General features: G+C 52.5%; 4 protein-coding genes across 4 annotated transcripts; 2 read left to right on the top strand and 2 right to left on the bottom strand.

Annotated features, from left to right (window-relative positions):
- Positions 1-268: 268 nt before the first annotated feature.
- RHO25_011970 (uncharacterized protein) lies at positions 269-2,089 on the bottom strand (the record flags this gene model as incomplete). The annotated part of the gene is made up of 1 exon (XM_023603379.2): positions 269-2,089. One exon carries the CDS (start codon positions 2,087-2,089, stop codon positions 269-271), a length of 1,821 nt encoding a protein of 606 aa, XP_023454218.1.
- Positions 2,090-5,350: 3,261 nt separating this feature from the next.
- On the bottom strand, positions 5,351-7,555 carry RHO25_011969 (uncharacterized protein; the record flags this gene model as incomplete). The annotated part of the gene is made up of 3 exons (XM_023603378.2): positions 5,351-5,566; positions 5,635-7,227; positions 7,280-7,555. The coding sequence occupies 3 exons, from the start codon at positions 7,553-7,555 to the stop codon at positions 5,351-5,353; spliced, it is 2,085 nt and encodes a 694-aa protein (XP_023454641.1).
- Positions 7,556-11,017: 3,462 nt separating this feature from the next.
- RHO25_011968 (uncharacterized protein) lies at positions 11,018-14,398 on the top strand (the record flags this gene model as incomplete). The annotated part of the gene is made up of 1 exon (XM_023603377.2): positions 11,018-14,398. The coding sequence occupies one exon, from the start codon at positions 11,018-11,020 to the stop codon at positions 14,396-14,398; it is 3,381 nt and encodes a 1,126-aa protein (XP_023454212.1).
- A 2,928-nt stretch (positions 14,399-17,326) lies between these two features.
- On the top strand, positions 17,327-18,398 carry RHO25_011967 (uncharacterized protein; the record flags this gene model as incomplete). The annotated part of the gene is made up of 4 exons (XM_023603376.2): positions 17,327-17,405; positions 17,465-17,479; positions 17,547-17,641; positions 17,694-18,398. The coding sequence occupies 4 exons, from the start codon at positions 17,327-17,329 to the stop codon at positions 18,396-18,398; spliced, it is 894 nt and encodes a 297-aa protein (XP_023454646.1).
- Positions 18,399-20,561: the final 2,163 nt, after the last annotated feature.

The raw sequence follows: 20,561 nt of genomic DNA, 5'->3' as shown, positions 1-20,561 counted from the left end.
CACTGTCGTACTTTTCATGAATCGAAAATTTCGTGATGCCAGAAGTCCTCCTGTCCCCAAACCGTGAAACAAATCCGAGAAATAGACATGTTAAAATGTTGTTCGTTTTCAGCTGCGCCTGCGTATCCAGTGGTGAAGGTACCTGGTACTGTTGTCCAGTATTGACCGCACGGCATGTCGTCAAGTGTCGTCCGTGTTACTGACAGGCCGGCCGTGGCTTTGTCGAAGGAGAAGCGGGCTCCGGTGAGAGCAGTGTAAAAATCCTTGCTCATGTGATCAGAAAATTCCAGCCTCGTCTTTGGATAACACCTTCCCAGTACCACGTCTCTTCTGCTCTTCCATCGTCCATCATCTGCCAAATCTCCTGCACGATCTCCCGCGCGTACTTGATATTTCCCAGCGAGCTCCAGTTTTGTAGTCGGTCGAAAGCCTCGGCGATCTCCAGGCGTTGTGCAAGCTCAAAGGCAGAGCAGCCGAGCAGGAAAAGCGGCATGAGAAGGATGCTCTGAGTCGCGCTGTCGTCTCCTTCGCGAGGGAGGCGGCGCAGGTACTCCAGTCCGTCGTCAACGCCCACTTTGAAGGCGGTGCATGGTTTCGATGGCATCGTGGTGCGGTGGAGGTAAAGGCAGACGCATTGTCGGTATAGCAGACTGGCCCAATATCGTGGTGTGTCTTCTGCGTAGGGGCAGACCCAATTTGCAAGCTCCTCGTGCAAGCTATGCGCTTCCGCGTAACTGGTCGCTGGTATGACTCCGTGATTGCTTTCGTATCGAAGCTCGTCTCTTAGTTTTCGGATCCGTGCGATATATCCAAACAAGCCATCCGTGACACCGAGTAATGTGGCAGCGTGAGATTGCGCAATGGCTGGCAATCCAAAACTCTCCATTAGTTGCGAGCTTTGATCGTTGAGCGGATTCTCGAATGAGGTGATCGCGCTGGAGTAGTCGTGGTATACCAGGAATTCCAAGACAAATTGCCGGAATTGCGTATCGGCACATGCTAGCGGCGTCTGTGAGAGCATGTACTTCAAGGCTTGAATGTGGCCCTGCCATTTCCCCTCCAGGTCGCCGCTGCATATTGTTTGCAAACAGAGCAATAGCGTCTGTGCAATGAGAGGGTCACTCACAGATGCCGCGGCGTGCTCGTTACTGCCAGCGTCGCCGAGTCTAAGGTTGCTGATTTGTTCATTGAGCGAGGTGACCGCGTTGGTGCAAGCGTCTGCTTGCCGCGCCAACATTAACTCGTCCACGGTTGTCGCATTTGCCATCAGCGAGCTTGCTGATAGATAGAGCACACTGGCCCTGACGCCTTCATGCTGAATTGCCATGGGTAGTACCAGCTTGTAGAATGGGTTGTAGTGGTCGTTGACAGATAGCACTCCACTGAGTGTCTCCTTATAGTGCCACCAAAAACGCTGGGTCATATAGTCATCCTCAGAAGCCCAGGCCTGTTGGACGGGCATGGGGCGAGCGACGACTGTCCTCATTTCGACCGGGGAATTTTGCTTCACAACGGCCGGGTCCAAGGACGCTGATTGCACCTGAGCTTTCTGCTCGACCGAAGGATCCTGCTCCAGAGCCTTCTGCTTGCCACTCCGCCAAGCCTTCTTATCTTCGTAGCCTTCGCAGAGAACATTGTTCTTCTCGCAATTCTGGCAAGAAGGTCGCCCTTCGTCGCATTTCTTCTTCCTTCTTCTGCAAGTCTTGCATCCTGTTTTCGATCTAATGTGCGTCGACTTCTTTTGCTCGACAACAGGATATTTTCGCGGCCGTCCGCGCTTTCGAGGACCTTCCTCCGCGTGATAGAGTTTAGCCTCGACGATATCCTGGACTTTGTTCAATGAACTCGCGCCGTCATCGAGCTCTTCCACCTTGGGTACAATGGCACATGGTGAGTCGTTGAGGCTTTCGGGTGTAACGATGAAGGCCTTGGCGGAAGTTGAGAAAATTGGACTGGTGAGCTCCGGCCACGAGCTGGATGTCGAATATGTTGACCTGTCTGAACAGGACACAATGCTTCCCTTGGCTTCACGATTCGATGTGAAGGTGACTGGCGGCTCCGGCGGTGGTGTGAATGCGGTTACGGCCATGGCTTAGGCGAAGGTTGAATGCCGGAGGGCGGATGGTATGGGTATATGGGTAGCGACAGGAACTGGATGAATTCGCGGCGGGTTCCTCCCAGATCGTAGATATGATACTGGTCCCATGCAGAATCCTGCCCTCCCACCGACGGCCTCGAGACGACACTCTATACGGCGAGGATTAGACTTTGCGAGGTAGATCGTGGGCGGGAGGCAAGATGACGGCAAAGGTGAAGCATGGAGGCGCCAATGAGACCGAGCATGTATCCCGTGCTGAGCGGCGCCAACTCCTAGACGGCTACGATGGGAAGAGCTGTCGGAGCGAGGTCTGCAGTCGAAGAGAGAGTGCGAAACGCGCAGGTATCGCTCGCAGGGTCCACGGTTGCAGGCAATAAGAAGAGGCACAGGCGTTAGCACGAATGTGGGAAATAGAGCATGTACCACATGGAGCTGGAAGTGGAGAATCGTCGACCGGGGTCGTTTCGCGAGTCAAGGCTGAGCTCAGAATGGGAAGCAGAGCAATGGGCGATCGCCAGTGCTCGCCAGGCCGCTAAGAACGACGGTGAAGTCGTGGAGGAATGGCAACCCTATGGCGGTGGCAGGCCGCAATGGTGCCGTGCGCGTGCTTCGTTCTTCCTCCCGCTTAGACGGGTGGCGCTGATGGTCGCGGTGGTTGCTGTTGTGGTGTGTGGTCAGCACATGTTGCTCCGCGTGCCGGGGTCGTACTGCTTGGGAGAGAAGCACAACTCTGAGGCCATGACCCGGTGCAGCACCCCTGCGAATGCAGACGAACGTTGGAGGCTCGTCGCTCAATGGGTGGTGGATCGTCGAGCAGGCGACAGACAGCTGCACGCCGCCGCGCCGCTGCTGCTGCTGGCCATCATCGCGGCGGCGAGCTCGACCTGGCCATCGGTTTCGGCATCTGCGGCATGTCATCAGGCGGCATGATGCCGATGGACTCGGCCAGCGCAGCTCGCAGCTCTCGCGCTCGCGGGCTGAGCGCCGATGCGATGCGCCAGTTGCTGCTGCTGGTGGTGATGAGAGAAGCCGCCAGCAGACATCCCACGCTTTCGTCCCCACAGTGTCCTGGTTCGATGCTCCGCGCAAGGTTCACGTTCTCCTCTTGGTGGTCGCCGAGCAGCCCTAAGCCCGATTCGTGCTCAGTAATCACGCTCCGCTGTGACAGGGCGATGTCGTGCATAACCTTTGGCCCTCATGATGCGCACCACCTCGCGACTGGCCGCAGCCAACATGCCCTCCAGCACTTCTTGAAACGCCTCCAGGCCGCCCGACTGCTGCTGGAGGCTCATTGTCGGCATCGCGTAGACACAGCCAATGCAGCGCCAAATGTTACACGTGCCACAGCATGCTTGACGGACGGCAGGTGCAGTGACATGAACACCACCGGTGACGCTAACGCGTCCGATCGATACACATTCGGCGGGACATGCAGCGCGCTCGGTTCGTACAATAACATGCAGGTCCACTGCCGCTCGACCTCAGCCCATCACCGACGCGTCGCCATGATGCGACGTGATCAATCCGCACTTCGAGCCCTCATGATACGGATATCAACAACCGAGCGGCCAGGCGCGGTCCAAATTCTGAAACGATCTGTATCAAGTACTCCAGGCTAAGCACAAAATATGGGCAGGTCAGTGAGACACTCCAAGGGACGGAGGGCACGCGAAGGGCAGCCACGATTGGCCAGGCCACGCGGAAGCCCAACTGCGAGGCACCACAACCAGGTCCATCGCTGGAGGAGGCGAATGGCATCGAGATTCCGCAGATCACAGACACTCACAGCCCTGCAGGAACCGTCATCGCGACTGACCACATTGCCCATCATGTGAGCTGGTGCGCCACTCATTTGGAGTGCGAAGTGTGTCAGCCCAATTCCTGCTTCTCGCAAGCACTTTCAAATATAAGCAGGATTGCTCGCATCAGCCGGGGCTCGCCATCTCAGCCGATTTCAAGCGCGTGGTCAATGACTCGCAAACCACCATCTATCCCACGCATTATTACCACTTTCGCTCAAACGCCTTTCTCCGAGAGCTGCCTGACAGAAAGTATACGCATCGTTCAGAACGGGAGGAAACGAGGGCACCGCGCTTGACTGACTCGACTTTCGGCATCGAGCACACTACCGACATCGAAACTACGAAGTGAAAAGAGGATGCCTTCGAAACCCGATACCATGAGCATACTTCGCCCAAGCAAACCAACGTGTCCTGAACCTCACCGCGTCTGTCATTATGCCTTAGAACAGACGGCAGATGCAAACTTACCGACCACCTGGTCATCGAAAAGCAAGAAGCACCGGCCGGCAAAGGAAAGACGAACTGCCCTTGGCGATCATCAAAGTAGTGCGACCTATGGTCGTCCATATAGCAATAAACGAACCAGTCGGTAGAATTCTCCGAAACAGAAGCGAATTGAGCCAGAGGCTCCGCGATCACCCTCCTCCCCACGAGTTCGTAGCTCGTAGCCGTGAACCGAGCGAGTGATATCCAATACCTAACGAAGCCTCGGGGCGATCATTCACCTTTCTCAAGGTGTGCGGTAAAGTTAAAGCTAAACAATGCAAAAGGTCAAGATCGTGCAGCTCGGTGGCGTCCAATAACTTGGCTATGTTACGCTTACCGCTTTTTGGTGTGGCCAACTATGTTGCTTTCACGTGGACATACTGCTCTCAGGTCCGCCTCTCAACATCATCATGCGGCACCCAGCGTGGAGACTCCTATCCCGTGCCTTTCTTGCTTGCTGCGTTGTACGTACCTGCGCAGTATGCATATCGAATGGGTTGTTATTGAAACTCTCGTGTGTAAGCCGATGGCGTGCATACATAGCACCGCATGCTTCCCTTCCCGCACGTCACAATGGCATCAAGCTTCCGGCAGTCAAGGTCGATTGATAGAGGACGTGGGATATATTGTAGGAAGTTCACGGATTGCTGAAAGAGGGCATTCCGTCGCCGGGAGGTGCATGTGGCCATTTCTCAGGCGGTGCTCTGCAGCGCCGTTTTGCCTTTTTCTTTCTTCCTTCCTTGGGCTGAGTAGCAGAGGCTGCACTCTTTCATCGAAGACAGCCACTATCTCACGTGCGCTTCAACGCAAGGCAGTAGTATCTCACACAAATCTCCGCAGCTCGACTTCGTGCGGTGCTGATGAGTTATCAGGCAAAGAAGATTCCATCACTCCGGAGAAAGGCACGCATTCTGAAATCTGTGGCTTTCTCATACTTTGGTCATACATATGCATATCATGTGCGTTACAACTTGCTACTACTCTTCCCGTCAACGGCGCAGCAAGCATTCGATTGCGCCTCGGTCTTGCTTGCATTCCCACTCAACAGGACACTCTTGTTAGTGTCCTGCGTGCTGGGAGGCACGTCCAAAGCCGGGTTCTTATCGAAGAAGTTCACAGGCTTGAACGCCACTTTAATGACTTCGCAAGGCATGACAGGGAAGTCTTCAATGCGAGGTATCTAATAACATCTCCCGTTAGTGATATGTCAAAGAGATATGGAAAGAAGGCGGGGAAGTCAGAACTCACATGGTTAATACCAAACTGCACAAAAACCACAAGATCCTCATCCACAATATTATCCTTTCGATTAGCCCAAGATCTCACACCGGTGCCGCCGCGACTTTGATTCGTATACTTTCCGCCCGCATAGAGTTCATCGTCACGGTACTTGGTAGCATAGATATCATGATCGGAGAACTCTGCACGCTTGTAATTGAAAGACTCGGTATCGGCCAGGATCTTCTGGAATGGTGGGGCGTGGATTTTGTAGGCCAAGGGTTTACCATTGATGGGGTTACGTTTGTTGGCGTTTTGGATTTTGAAGATTCGGTTGGAGGTGTAGTCTACGTCGTAGCCTCCGCTGGCTTCGACGATGGTTTCGGTGGAGATGTAGCCTGTTCCGTGTGGGTTGAGGTCGCTGCGGGGGAGGGGGTGGGCTTCGTCGTAGACGAGGCGGTTGCGGTGGCCGTCGATCATGGGGTCTACGCGGAGGGAGAAGATGTGTTGGTGGTGAGCTGCAAGTACGCCCGGGTGAACGACTGTTCCCCATGGCACTTCGATGCCTTCGTCGATCGGCTGCGTTGACAGAATGCCGGTTGCACGGACTTCGTAGCTCATTTCGCCAGCTTGGTTGAACATGAATGCCATGATGTATTCATAGTTGGCGACTGTGATGATCGATTGCAGGACAAGCTCTCTGTTACGCACGATGGCAGCACGGCCAGTTCGGTAGTTGGTGTGCTTCCAGCCAATTCCACCATCTTGCTCATGGATGCAGACCACGTTTGGCATATCGAGTGGGTTGCCCTTGTCGTCCGCGAGTACTGCTGACAGGTAGTGGATGCTTCCAAGACAGTCGCAGCCAAGCTTAAGATCGTTGGCCATGATACCAGCTCCTGCGTCTCCAAGATCAAATGCCGACTTTCGGTGGAACGGCGCTCGAGGATCCGCGTAAGGGATGTTCATATCCGAAAGTGCAAGGCGATAAAATAGCTGGCGGCCTTCGTACTGAACGTTGTGCACCACCATGCCTTCACGCTGATTGAAACCGACCCGCATCTCCCATTTCTGCCACCGGACGATGCTGCTCGTGCCATGCTCCTCGACTGAAAAGCTAGCACCTTCAGGCTGGACGACCTGGAGAGGCTTGAGGTCTGTCCTCAGCTTCTGGTATTCTGGAAGATACTCATTCGGTGGCACGGGCTTGTAAGGCTTCGGTCCGGTCGGAGTAGCGTCCTTGCCAGTTGGCATTATATCGATCCGAATGACCTTCATGGTGACTGTGGAAATGACAGGAGCCGGTGTAAGAGGGAAGGCGTAGTGGCAGGAATCGGCCTCATCGGAGTTGTTGGGGTCACGCATGTAGAGCCAGCATTGCCACATTCTCTCGTCATCGTCGACACCATCTGAGCCGTAGATCCAGGGGTCGACCACAATTTTCGCGCCTTCTGGTAATTGGAGTTTAGCCAGCTCAGCTTGAACGCCCTCATCCTCAAGAGCAATTCGTTCAAGGGCGAGAATTTCTTCACCATCGCCGGGGGCATGCATGTTAGGTCCAAGACGGGCGTTGAACTCGATGGTCTGTGTGCTAAGATTTGCCACAGCCTCGTGGAACTTGTTCTATGTCGATGTCAGCATATGTACCAGTTCAAAATCTTCCGCCAGTGCCTACCGTCATGCGTAAATAGTAGGTGACGAACGCCCTTCGATCGATAGTCGGTAGGTGAGATCCCTGGGATTCAGCTTCGAAGTATGGCACCATCTCTGCCTTGGCCGGTTCTTGTAGCATGATAGTCTTGAAGTGGAGGTCTGTTCCTTCTGGCCATTGTGCTCGTACGAGCGATACAGCGTTGTTGATCTCGTTGCGATCGAGAGGGGCCAATGGATGAAGGTTGTTCTGCTTGGCAGTTCTCACAGGAAGTGAGTTCGCCACCGATTGGGTAGCCATGATGGGCCGCTGAAAATAACCCTTGGGCTTCCGAGTCTGTCACTTTTACTTTTTCTCCAGCACTCTGAGCAGGTGTTGGAAGAGAATGGGCGAGGATGAAGAGAAGAGAGGATAGTTAAGAGGAAAGTGCAAAAGGTCGTCGAGATAAGAACAGACTACAAAGCTAGCGGACCATATAAAGATTGCCGAGTAGAGTGCCTCGAAGGCCTGGAGTGGGGCTCGGGTGAACAAGTTGGCGCGGTCTTGCCCGTCTGACAGTCGCTACGTCTGAGGGCGGCACAGCTTTTCAAAGGATAAATCTCGAGCGTAGTATCCAACTGCTCCATTGAGACAGCTATCTTCGCCGTCAGTCCGCCGCCGCGTTGCGTAGTACCAGAAGGAAGAGTGCATCTTCGTCTCAGCCAGCGAGGACCCCGCACACGCGCCGACTTTCCTGCTTTGGGAAGGTGCTGCCGACGCGTCGTCTGGGCAGTTGGCCCGCGAGGCCGACGGCGCCGAGACTTGTCTTCACAGCACGACAACAAGGCACTCCTAATAAATTGATCGATTGAGGCGGCGTACAATAGCACAACCATCTGGAGCGGCAAGGAAACTGATGCTTTCGGAGAAAATGAATGCGCAATTGTCTCCGGATTCCCCGCCAAGCGGCCACTTCGACCTCATGCAGTCTTCGGGCTTTCCTTCCTTCAACAAGCATAGCTTTGTGCAGAATGTTGTTCTGCATTATGTCGATCGGAATTGTCCATTTGCATCAGTGCTGTGACCAAACAGCTCTCAATAACTGACCATAGTCCGAAGTACCTCGAATGTCGTTTGAGTAGTCCTACCTGGATACCGGAGTTCCAAGCGCTCGACAACTTCGATCATCTAGAATGACAGAACCTGCCGCTTGTAAATCGCAGCAGCAAGTGAACTTCCCGGGCGAGTAGTTGACCATCGAGCCCTACTTCTGGTAGACAGACTGGTCTGCGGAAGCAGTGGCATTCTTGGCAGCCATCTCATGGAAGCATAAAACGTATTATCGCAATGCTTCTGGAATGTGTTTAAGACGGCGTATTGGACTGCTGCGACATCTCGTGGCTCGCAAACGCCTCGAACCGCAGAGATATTTAAGCTATACCTAGCCTATCCCTAGCTGCTCGGAGGCTCCAAACCTAATGGCATCTATTTATTAGATAGCCTTGCGACAGGCAGCCGATCAGAGCTCGTCGACGATAACTACTGGTCTCTACTACCTTAACTTGCCCTCTACTGCCGCGTTCTTACATCCGCGAGTTTGACGCGAGCTTATCTACTTAGTCCATCTGCGATTTAATTTAATAATACTAGGGTTATTAAGGTACGCTTCTATATCGCGGACCCCCTGCGCTAAGCCGTCTACGAAGCTATAATCGATAAACGTAGAGTGCCCGTAAAGCAAGCGCGCCGGATATCTCCAGATTGCTGTATAGCGCGCGAGTCCTTTATGCTTAAACGATACTTAGTGCTCGAAGATCTTTATATACTTTTGGATTTTCTTGCACTTAGCGATAGCGTGGTTTCCTGTACTGAACAGACCTCCGCTCTATAGGATTAGTATTGTCTCGAGGTTAAATGTAATATACCGCTCGACATTCGAAGGAACCTTAGTAAGGCGAAGTAACCTGCGCTCTCCGAGAAACGTTAATGGCTACAGCGCTCGCTGCAATATACTTTCGGCGGTAGACGCGGACATGTTATCCGGGGTTCTGAACTCCGACGCGTCCACGATAACTTCTATAGCCTTTAAACCTAAGCTGTTAGCGAGGTTGGACACTATGTAGTAGAGATGCTAATTCACAGCTACACAAACTCTCTTAAAGCGTTCTATTCGAGTTTCGAATCTTGAGACTACAGAGTTGTCTAGTGTGAGATGAACTCGAACTTTCTTAAACATGGCGATCTGCTTGTCAACCTCCTAAAGCAGCGCCCAGGTGTGCAGCTTGGTCGCCCTGTCCTAACGTACATAGTTCTCGCCTACGTTGTTTATTACGACCCTCTTCTTCCGGCACTTTTGCTTGTAAGTGTTTGAGCAATAGATGGCGATTTCTCTCGTAGTCTCTCCATACAAGATCCCCTTGCCTTCAACCTCGATTTGCTTATTAGTCCTTAGTATTGCGGGATAGCAGCAAGTTTTGTGCATCAGCTCGTAGCTGCTCGATGCTACCGGGATACATAGCAGCTTACAGTAGACCATGTTGCGCAGCTCGCGTGCCAGATCGAGGAAGCGAAATGGCCCGGTCTATCGGCATTTTATGTCGTCCTCATCTATGGTCGTGTTGTGCCTTCCTTCGCCGAAAACGCTCGACACACGACAACTGCGTCCACGGCCGTGAGCTTCGTCTCGTCGATGATTGCAGAAGTACAACAATAATAAGCGCGCAGGAGCTTGATATGGGATGTACAGAGCTGCTCTTTAAGAACGTGTTGAGTAGAAGCAAAGTTTTGTGCAATCACAACCCTTGCAAGGTAAACCTTGCTAGAACAGCTCTCAAGCACACTGCTCACTACTTTTGACTGTAGAAACGAGGACACTTAATGTTGACGACTCTTTTCCTCTGATCGAGCTTGACGCACTGGCTGCACAGGGCCATTGTCACCAATGTCGAGCAAAACGTGCCTTCGATATTTCGATCCGATCATCGAAGCTCGTGACCATTCGTACAAGAGTGGACAAGGTCTCGTGTACAGCACATGCTCGGCCTATCTCCTTGCTGCTAGCAAAGGCAAATTTCTCATCGTCGCGGTCGCTGCCGCTGTTGCTGTCGGTGGTACGATCAGATTGGCTGTCATCATCAGAGTCGGATTTCTGATTGGCTGTCACCATTATCGACTGGCTCCTTGAATGACACTTCCTTGATGGCCTTGCCCTTCCCTTTGCTAGGGCGTGGTTCACTGCAAGGAACCAGGAAAAGTGCCTCGAATATGGAGTGTGACTACAAAAGTGTTCGTGCAGGCGCAAAGGGCAGAACATGCTGACTGTTTGCAAACGTTGAATGAGCTTCTGTTAATATTGCCTCTTTGATACCAATCGTGCTCAGTCGCTGGCCTAGGACTTTTTCGAGCTTCGAACTTTTCCCACAGCACACAGGAGCATAAATGATCTGCAAGACCGAACAATTGTGTCTGATGTCCCGACAGCAGGATCGTCTCCTGACCGCCACAGGCGGATACCCATACTGGCGCACAATGTCGTCGTTGACGGAACACCACCAGTGATATCATCCTATGATGGCAACGGACTCGTGGGTGGAATGTCCATAGACAGTGATTGGAACAGGGGCGAGGGCAGTAGAGAAAGACCATAGTGAACGTTGCCCCGCATCGAGGCTTCTCTGGGCTCGTGTCGCGACATTGAAGCAGCCATGACGGCATTGTTTGAGTGGCATTTCATCGTCTTCACAATTCTCACTTCAACTTCTCTGGAACTTGTATCGGCTCAAGATGAAGCAGCGATTCTCGTCATTGGACGTGCGAGTCATTGCTCACGAGCTCAACAACAGCTTGACCTCCCTTCGCCTGGCCAATGTCTACGATCTATCATCCCGCATCTTCCTTCTCAAATTCCACAAGCCGGAGCAGCGCCAACAGCTGATCGTCGACTCTGGATTCCGCTGTCACTTGTCCAACTATTCTCGCGCCACTGCCACCGCTCCTTCGCCCTTTGTATCGCGACTCCGCAAGTATCTCCGGACTCGGCGATGTACAGGTGTCAGGCAGATCGGCACCGATCGAGTCATCGAGCTCACCTTTGGCCACGCTGATGGCGTCTACCGGCTGTTTCTGGAATTCTACGCTGGCGGCAACGTCATCCTTACTGACAACGAGTACACCACACTGGCTCTGCTGAGGAGTGTCAGCGAGGGCGCGGAGCATGAGCAATATCGTGCGGGCTTGAAATACAATTTGTCGCTAAGGCAGAATGCGGACGGAATTCCAGATTTGACGAAAGAATGGCTGAAGGAAGCTCTGCAGAAGACGGCGCAGAAGCAAGCAGAGCAGGCCAGCAAGCCGGGCAAGAAGATCAAGAAGAAGGCAGGGGATGCGCTGAGAAAGGCATTGGCTGTGACTACAACTCAATTCCCGCCTGTACTACTCGATCATGCTATCCATGTGTCGAAGGTTGATCGTGAGCTAGAGCCGCAGCTGGTTGTGGACAGTGATGAGCTGCTCGATCAAGTGATGCAAGCTCTGAAAGTTGCTGAAAGTGTCATCCAAGATATCACGAGCCAGCCTGTGGCGAAAGGCTACATTCTCGCTCAAAGAAAGACCCCGGCGCAGGAGAAAGAGGGTGACGATAATGCAGACAGCACGAGAGGCCTTATGTATGAGGATTTTCATCCCTTCAAGCCAGCTCAGCTTGTCGAAGATCCTTCCAACGTCTTCCTTGAGCACGATGGTTTCAATGCAGCTGTAGACGAATTTTTCTCCTCGATCGAAGGTCAGAAGTTGGAGTCGAAATTGGCTGAGAAGGAGGAGAATGCGAAGCAGCGGATAGAACATGCGAAGAAGGAGCAAGAGCAGCGTATCAATGGCCTTCAGCAGACGGCTGAGTTGCATGTGCGCAGAGCTCAGGCCATTGAAGCCAATGTGGAACGGGTCGAAGAGGCTGCAGCGGCAGTGAACGGTCTGATAGCTCAAGGAATGGACTGGGAGGACATCGGACGTTTGATCGAACAGGAACAGAAGAGGCACAATCCTGTTGCTGAGCTGATCAAGCTACCTCTAAAACTGCATGAGAATACCATGACGCTGCTGCTTTCCGAGCTGGGCGCGGAAGACGAGGACGACGATGCCGATGAGACTGACAGCGAGCTTTCCGATAGTGAAGACGAGGGCAAGAAGGAGACGGTATCTAAATCTGAGGACAAGAGACTCACTATCGACATTGATCTCGCTCAATCCGCGTGGGTGAATGCACGACAATACTACGACCAGAAGCGCACGGCAGCTGTCAAGCAGGAGAAGACCATACAAGCATCCAAGAAGGCCATCAAGTCAACAGAGCAAAAAGTCCAGGCGCAGCTCAAGAAAGACCTCAAGCAAGAAAAGGATGTGCTGAGGCCTGTACGGAAGCAGTTCTGGTTTGAAAAGTTCGTTTGGTTCGTGTCCTCAGACGGCTATCTTGTGCTTGCCGGAAAAGATGCCCAGCAGAACGAGATTCTATACCGACGCTATCTGAAGAAGGGTGATGTCTACATTCATGCTGACCTCGACGGCGCTGCAAGTGTCATCGTCAAGAACAAGCTGAGTCCGGAAGACCCAATTCCACCTTCTACCCTGGCGCAAGCAGGCGATCTTGCAGTGTGCACATCAAGCGCCTGGGACAGCAAGGCTGTCATGTCTGCTTGGTGGGTCAACGCCGATCAAGTCTCGAAGACTGCCCCAACGGGAGAATATCTCGCTTCTGGAGGCTTTGTGGTTCGTGGCAAGAAGAACTTCCTGCCTCCTGCCAAGCTGCTACTGGGCTTCGGTGTCACGTTTCAAATTAGCGAGGACAGCAAAGCACAACACGTCAAACATCGCCTGGAGCTGCCTCGTCAGAACAGCTATCTAGCGACGCCTGAGTTGACAGAAGCCGAGACTGCTGCGGATTCTTCTGCTGCAGGCGGCTCAGCCTCTGACGATGACGACTTTCCAGATGCCGCAGCACCCGAGCCTAGAATTGAGGAGGATGATGACGACGAGTTCCCGGATGTTTCTCATAACGGCAACGACAGCTCAGATGACGAGACTCACAACGAACAGCGGAGACGAACGTACGGTGCGCATGACGAAGACGACGAAGAGGATGAAGAGCGCGAGCAGGGAGCACGCGCACATGCTGGTAATCCTCTGCAATCCGGAGGGCCAAGTCTTGCGCCTGATACAACTCAAAAGCAATCTGATGCGGGAAGCGACAGCGATGGAGATGAATCGGAGACCGACCCTAGCAAAGATGATGTGGCCGGACCACAGGTATCACGAGGGCCAGACCAGGACGTGGCCGCTTCGATCAACGAAGAGGGAGCTTCGTCTGAGAAGGAAGATGAAGCGTCGGAGCCACAACTGTCCAATAAGCAGCGCAAGGAATTGGCGAGGATCCAGAAAGGCAAGCCTGCGCAACCTTCTCTCCCCAGTCAGAAGCCTATGCGTGGGCAAAGGGGAAAGAAGAAGAAGATCGCCACCAAATACGCTAATCAAGATGAGGAAGATCGCGCTCTGGCCATGCAGATCCTCGGCAGCAAAGCGGCTGATGAACGGCGAGCAGCAGAAGCTGCAACCAGCGCAAAGAAAAAGGAGACCGAGGAAGAAGCTCGGGCGCGACGAAAGGCCCAGCATGAACGAGCACAGCAGAAAGGTCTCGAAGCCGAGGAGATGAGGAAGCTTAATCTTGACGAAGGCATCGAAGACGATGCTGGTGTTGAAGCTGAGACTGCGGGACTTCTTGAGTCTCTCATTGGACAACCTCTGCCTGGGGATGAACTACTAGAAGCCATTCCCACTGTTGCTCCTTGGGCTGCACTGGCACGGTACAAGTACAAGGTGAAAATGCAACCTGGCCAGCAAAAGAAGGGAAAAGCTACGCGGGAAATTCTGACCAAATGGTCGAGAGATGCTGCTGATGAGAGGAAGCTCGACCGTAGCTCGAAGGACACGGAGAGAATTTGGCCCCGGGAGGCCGAGCTCGTGAAAGGCTGGAGGGAAGCTGAGGTTATTGGCATCATTCCCGTGAAGAGCGTGAGGGTCATGATGTCGAACGCCGCGGATGCAGGAAAGAGTAAAGGCGGGCCTGCGAGAGGTGGGAAGGGTGGACGTGGTGGCAAGGGGAGTAAGAAGAGGTGAGGTCACGACCTCCACATCACTTCAACGCCAGATATGACACCAGAAAACATGAATTCCAACCTTGACCCAAGGCCTAGATTGCATGTGCACTGCTATCAAAATTTTGTTTTACGGATTCAAGGCTCAGTCGACTGGCGAATATTAACGACCTGGTGATGTGAATTTCGAGGATTTTCTGCAAATGATACTGACCTGTTTCTAGGAATCAACATGTTGACTAAACAGCACGTTCTCCATAGAAGAGAAGTTGATTCGCTGCATTTTCAGTGACTGTGCGATTCTCCGTCCAATTCCAGGGACGCCAGAATGACGTGCAAGAAAGCCATCGATTGTGTTTCCTTGGAGAACGGGGGCTCAATGGCTTCAATGTCTGATACACGCTGCGGCGAGAGCCATCACACTCTGGAAATGATTCACTTCACTTTGCATTTCTGAAGTATCCAGGTTCACCACGGCATACACAACACTTGAAAGCGGATGCCGGGCTCTCACATCAACACCAGGAGGACCATGATGTCTTGGATGGTCGAGTTCTTGCCAACCAGACGACCCTTGCTTCAGTGGCAAACAGAGTGAAGTTGAAGCCCTCAGCCGCTCAAGCAAACTTCAAGTGTTACAGCCTCATCACGCCTCTGTCGAAAAGAGAGTCCAGAACATCGGACTCGTGTACAGATTGAGAACGCCGAAACACCACATAGGGCACTTTACAATGCGGACCCAACTTGTTGGAACACTAAAATGCGCTCCGAACGTGCAGTCCACTTGAAACATCTTTCAGCCGCCTTTCCTGTGATTTCTCCTCGAGAGTTGCAGTTCTGGCACAGTGACAGACCTGACAGAACACACTGGATCGCTTGAACCGGTACTTCCAAACGTTTGGAGCGCTAAAGCGCGCTCAAGCAGTGTCAAGTGTCGTCCGCGCCGATGAAACAGATTCTCAACCGCATTTCCTTGTGGCTTTTTCTTCACGGAAGTCGGAATGGTTTCGTTTCATGTTTTTGGTCCCTCTTTTTCCACCTGACTCTTTGTCGTTCGAATGCTTTGGTCTCGTTCTGCGACGGGAGTCTCTTGTGTCATGTTACTTCTGTCTGACTCTTAACGTTCACGCACATATGGTTCACTCGCGACTCGTCGAGTTCTCATTATTAGCCTTTTCTCAGCGAGGGACATCGAGCAGCATTTGAACATGGACTGGGGTACAGGAAAAAAAGAGACGTTCTTTCATGACATGCAGTTGATGTACGTTTCAGCTTTCACCGCTCGGGGTCCTCACTTCTACGAGTCGCTGCTCTCGGCTTCCCGATCAGCCGTTGTTTTGAGCATATTTTGCGGAATTTCCGAGCCGTGAGCGGAACGCACGGCTTTTCCTCCTCGGAATTGTTTCTTTTGGCGACTCCAAAGGATGAAACAAGAGAGAGTGTAACTCACAGGACTGTTGCGTGTGTTTACCGGAAACACGAAGCTTTCGCCAACAGGTTGTCCTGCACAGGTCCATGTCTCGTTTGAAAAGCTTCGCAGGAGCGGGAAGATCCTAAAATGACTTTCGGCCGAGCAGTCTAGGGCAAGGCTTTTGTGTCCGTGACAGAGGGAGGTACTTCATTGCTGGATCAGGTTGGAGCACGATATCGTTCAAAACATCCTTCAGCATGGTGAGCGAGTGAGCGAGCAACAGCGTGAAGATCGGCATTGCAACGGCTCAATCCCATTGTCTAGAACCCAATACTCTTGTACCCATGGTCTAGACCTCTCCTGAATGGAATGGCATGTCGTTTCGCTGCAGGAACCGTTTTGGGCGGGGGCGATCAGGTGTGAGACAAAGCTTCATTGTATGGAGAGAGTTGTTGGTCGGATTCTGCTGGTTGTCGTGGCGGTCGCCAAGTCCGAGCCGCTCGGGCGAGAAATATCCAAGGCAGGCATTTGCTGTGCAAACTGGCCAGTGGATATTGCCAAGACAGAGCCATTTGGCTCATAGGGTTCTGGGGCAGAACGACCGCACTCGATGATCTATGCTCTCGCATGTGCACAGAGCAAACAGATCGAGATGCGACAGACGACCGGCATGGGCGGTCCTGACTTTGGCGGGGTTGAAAGATTTGTCGCAGCAGTCATTGGCTTGACTGAGCGGTGTGTAGTTGGCTGCATGAGCAGATACCACTTCCGCGTCTCTCAGAAGTTGCAATCGTAGCCGTTTTCTGCCACAGAGTTTGTCCATTCCCCCCTGGCATGTGTCGTCTGAAGCTTCTTCTCGAAGTTTTCTAGAAGGCGTTCCCTGAATAACGTCTTTCCAGGGATGGAAGAGACTGGCGTGGACCTTGTAACTTTTTCCAACGAGGGTGGGCGATTTATACTTTGGAACGTGTGAGGACATACCCCGTGTCTTTCTGAGACTCGCGTGGTGGGGTTATCCTGGTCTGCTTGCATGCTTTGCCTTTTTCCAAAGAACTTCTAGTCGGGAATTGGTACCAGACCTAAGCCAAACTAGGTATACACTCTGACATGCGATGATGCTGCAGCGTGAGCATTGCGGAATGATCATTCCGGTCTTACGTTACGTTGTCCGGCCAGTTCAGATGGACGGCGTCCGCGATCGACATCGAGAAAGCCAAGGACACTCTGCTCCATGATTCTCGATCACTTTGCTCAGCCTCGTCTTGTGACATCGAGCCGATTCACGAAGTGCGATTGTTTGTAATGAGAAGTAACAGACAGTCGAATCATTCTTGGCAGCGCAAGTCCAGTAGGTGATGTTAGAACGGCTTGGCATTGTGGCGATCCGGTTCTGTGGAGAGCCGGACTTCTGTTTCCCGTTGACGTCTATGGTCCCCGAGCGGAAACCCGACATGTTCTCTATATCCCGAAGATCCATACAGTGTATGATCAGACTTCGCAAACAGAACGACAGAGTGACTGTCCGAAACTGTAGTCAACATGGCCGACACCGAGTCCTCGCCATATGATCCAAAGTCTCTCAATGACGTTTCCGGACTTGTTGCCGTAGTCACCGGGGGTGAGAATGATCCGATCCCATCCGTGCTCTAGAGTGTTGTAGCTGACGCGTATTTGCAGGAGGTACTGGTCTCGGTGAGTAGGATTCGTTTCGAGTAACCATTGCGAGTCTCAGTTCTGATGACATAATTTCCCATTACAGGTTTGATCATCGCCAAAACTCTTGAGAGCCAAGGCGCAAAGGTCTACATCACCGGTCGCAGACAGGAGAAACTCGATGAAGCCGCAAAACAAGCTGTAAGTGGCAGTGTTGACAGAAGTTGAGCAAATCTTGACTCACCATGCGCAGACTCATGGTGGTATCATACCGATACAAGGGAGTACTACGTCCCGTGAAGATGTGCAACGAGCAGTGAATTTCGTGACCAAGGAGACTGGATACATCGATCTTCTGGTCTGCAATGCAGGTCAAACAACCTTTGACTCCAGTCCGGATGCGAGGCCAAAGCCCACTGGAGAGTCTTCCGTCCAGGAAATTCGCGACTACTACTTCAATTATCGACCACAAGAGCTTTGGCGAGATACCTTGGAGACGAATGTCGCTGCAGTATTCACCACAACAATGGCATTCCTAGAATTGCTCGACGCTGGCAACAAGCGTCGAGATGCTTCGAAGCCCACCAGTCAAGTGATCGCCATCGGAAGTGTTGGTGGCTTGACCAGAGCCACAGACTCTTTCATCTACAACGCCAGCAAGGCGGCAGTTCATCATTTGATGAAGAACTTGGGCAATTTTCTCGTGCCTCATGATATTCGAACGAATGTCATCGCGCCAGGTTGGTTCCCAACAGATATGACAACCAGCGTTGTAAAATCGTGGGAGCATACGAATGGCGTGTTGCCTAGGGCTCTGGTTCCGAGACAAAGAATGGGTGTTGAAGAAGAGTTCGCTGGTACCCTACTGTACTTGGTCAGCAGAGCTGGAGGCTACTGTAATGGAAATGTCATGGTCATCGATGGAGGTTTCCTAGCAAATCACGCAGGAACCTACTAAAGTTCCACAAGGTAGTCCTGACAATGAAAGTCGCTGAAGCAGTTCTTGTTTGGTTGTGGGGAATATACCACGCCAGTCCTGTGTTATGATACTGTACTTCATCAATCAAAATGTCTCCTCTTGTGTCGAGTCAGGAGAGTTCATCGCCATTGTCGTCCAGACTGCCTCATTGAGCAGCAGCCTTTCGGGCAGGTTTATCCGTAAGCACAGGCTTGTATCAGGGATAGGCACATGAGAAGCCAACAAACATGCCTACAGTAGGTGAACGTCATCAAGGTCGCGTCTGATTAGTAGCAAAGGCTTCGCAGAGGAAGCAACAACCTGCGCGATCAAACACCGTTTCATTGTTCTTTTCCCGCTCTTCTGATGAGAAACATGAGCGTCTCACACTAGTAGTGACCGCATCAAGTGATGTGTTTGAATAGCCTAAAGGCAGAGAGAAGGTCGGTGCGTCTCGTACCGCAATCATCAATGAACGAGGAGCCATTCGCGGCAATAACGTGTCGAGGTACGGAGATAGACTTACAGATCTCACTAGCAGACAGGCCCAATACTGTGCCCTATGGACTCTATGGAGAACTTTTCGTCTCAGGCTGCCGATCGTAGGGCACGCAACTGACCGTTAGTTCCTGACGCAGCGTAATCCGTGGCTAAATGACCAAATTGCAAGCGTGTTCTGCACGAGGTTTGTCGACGCTAATGTGGTTGGTCTAGGATAATCTTCTTGGCGTGGAAGCGTTCTGGCTGGGGTGGCCATGCTCATGCGCTTGTCGGATTTCTTCTCGATGCTGGCAACAAAAGCAGTAAGCGCAATTGGTTGCATACTGACACTACCGGGTAGCTATGATGCCGTATCAAAGGAGTGTCTTGCAATCTGCCCGGAAAATTCCAGGCTAAGGGCTGCGTCTAGGTAAACCATGTTCAGAGCAGAGGCAGAATGAGGGCAGCTGCCGCACACCACGGCAGACCGAGCCCAAGAGCCGCTCTCCGCATCAGCAATACGGCCGACAAAAGCACAACTAGCCAGTAGTCACATAGAATGTAACTGCGAGAATATGTGCAAAGACTTAGTCCGCCACTCGGGTGATTATGTCCAGATCGGGCCAGCTTTGCGAGCCGGAGCTGCTTGGCTGTTTGCAGTTCGGTGGCTCCTACGCCGCAGACTTTCTGTGACACATTGATGACATCGTTCCCGCTTATCGGATACCCCATCGTATCGCGACTTGCTGTCGATGCCAACCAGACGCACGATGCATGTTCTCTAGGACGAGCAGCGAGCTTGCGTGGAGCCACGCACCGTACTTGGAATGGGCTGCATATTGCGACAAGAAGGGATTCTCATTAGCGTGAGACTCAACGCAAGAGCGCTCACTTGTGCGGTCTGTACAGAGGAGTGCCCAAATCGCTGAGACGGAAGTAAGGGAGGTTCCGTCGACGGAAGCGGATGTTCTATGGTGAACTCCTCTCCAGCGCATTCGCAGAGCCATCGTGCCACTGCTCGCGGAACCGTACCTTGACAGGTTTCATGAAATCTGCAAGACCGATTTGTGCATGCCCCATGAAGTCAAACGCAGGAGATTACCAGGACATCTGGTGAGGCCCACCGCCAGAGCGTAGAACTGATGTGGCCAAGAAGTGGCAGGTTGACTGCTTCCTGGTTCTTTGCATCCACGTATTCGCGCCAGTAGACAGAAGCGTGGGATTTGCGACGGCATCCTGCTGTAACATTGGCATTACGTCTGGACAGAGAGGGGCGCGTGTCGGAACCTGCCATGGTATCCGAACCTTGCTATGCTGGGATCACGAGTCGCCCAGGCCAATAGCAGCGGAGAGTAAGCTTGTTGATGACAACAACAACACAACAGCGAAGAGAGCATTGGCTGAACGGTGTTGAGATCTTTCGACACAATGGGACTCTCCCGCATAACCGAATATTGCTTGCCCGAGATGGCCTCGTTCCCAGCTTCTGATATGTTGCCGGAGGTGTGCTCTCCAGCACCAAAGTCCATTGCATTGCAGTCTCGCGTTGTCTCTGCATGCAAGAGCGAATGAAAAATACGCCGCTATCGGAAGTCAGGCCGAAAGACCTGTGCTTCACATCACGAAGTAGAGTGGGATGTGGACACCACTTCGCTTGAGCCTGTTGCTACTTTTGTTGATCAG

This window comes from Cercospora beticola, chromosome 8, assembly GCF_033473495.1.
Source record: "Cercospora beticola chromosome 8, complete sequence".
NCBI lineage: Eukaryota > Fungi > Ascomycota > Dothideomycetes > Mycosphaerellales > Mycosphaerellaceae > Cercospora > Cercospora beticola.
This window is presented reverse-complemented; position numbering and strand designations above follow the sequence as displayed.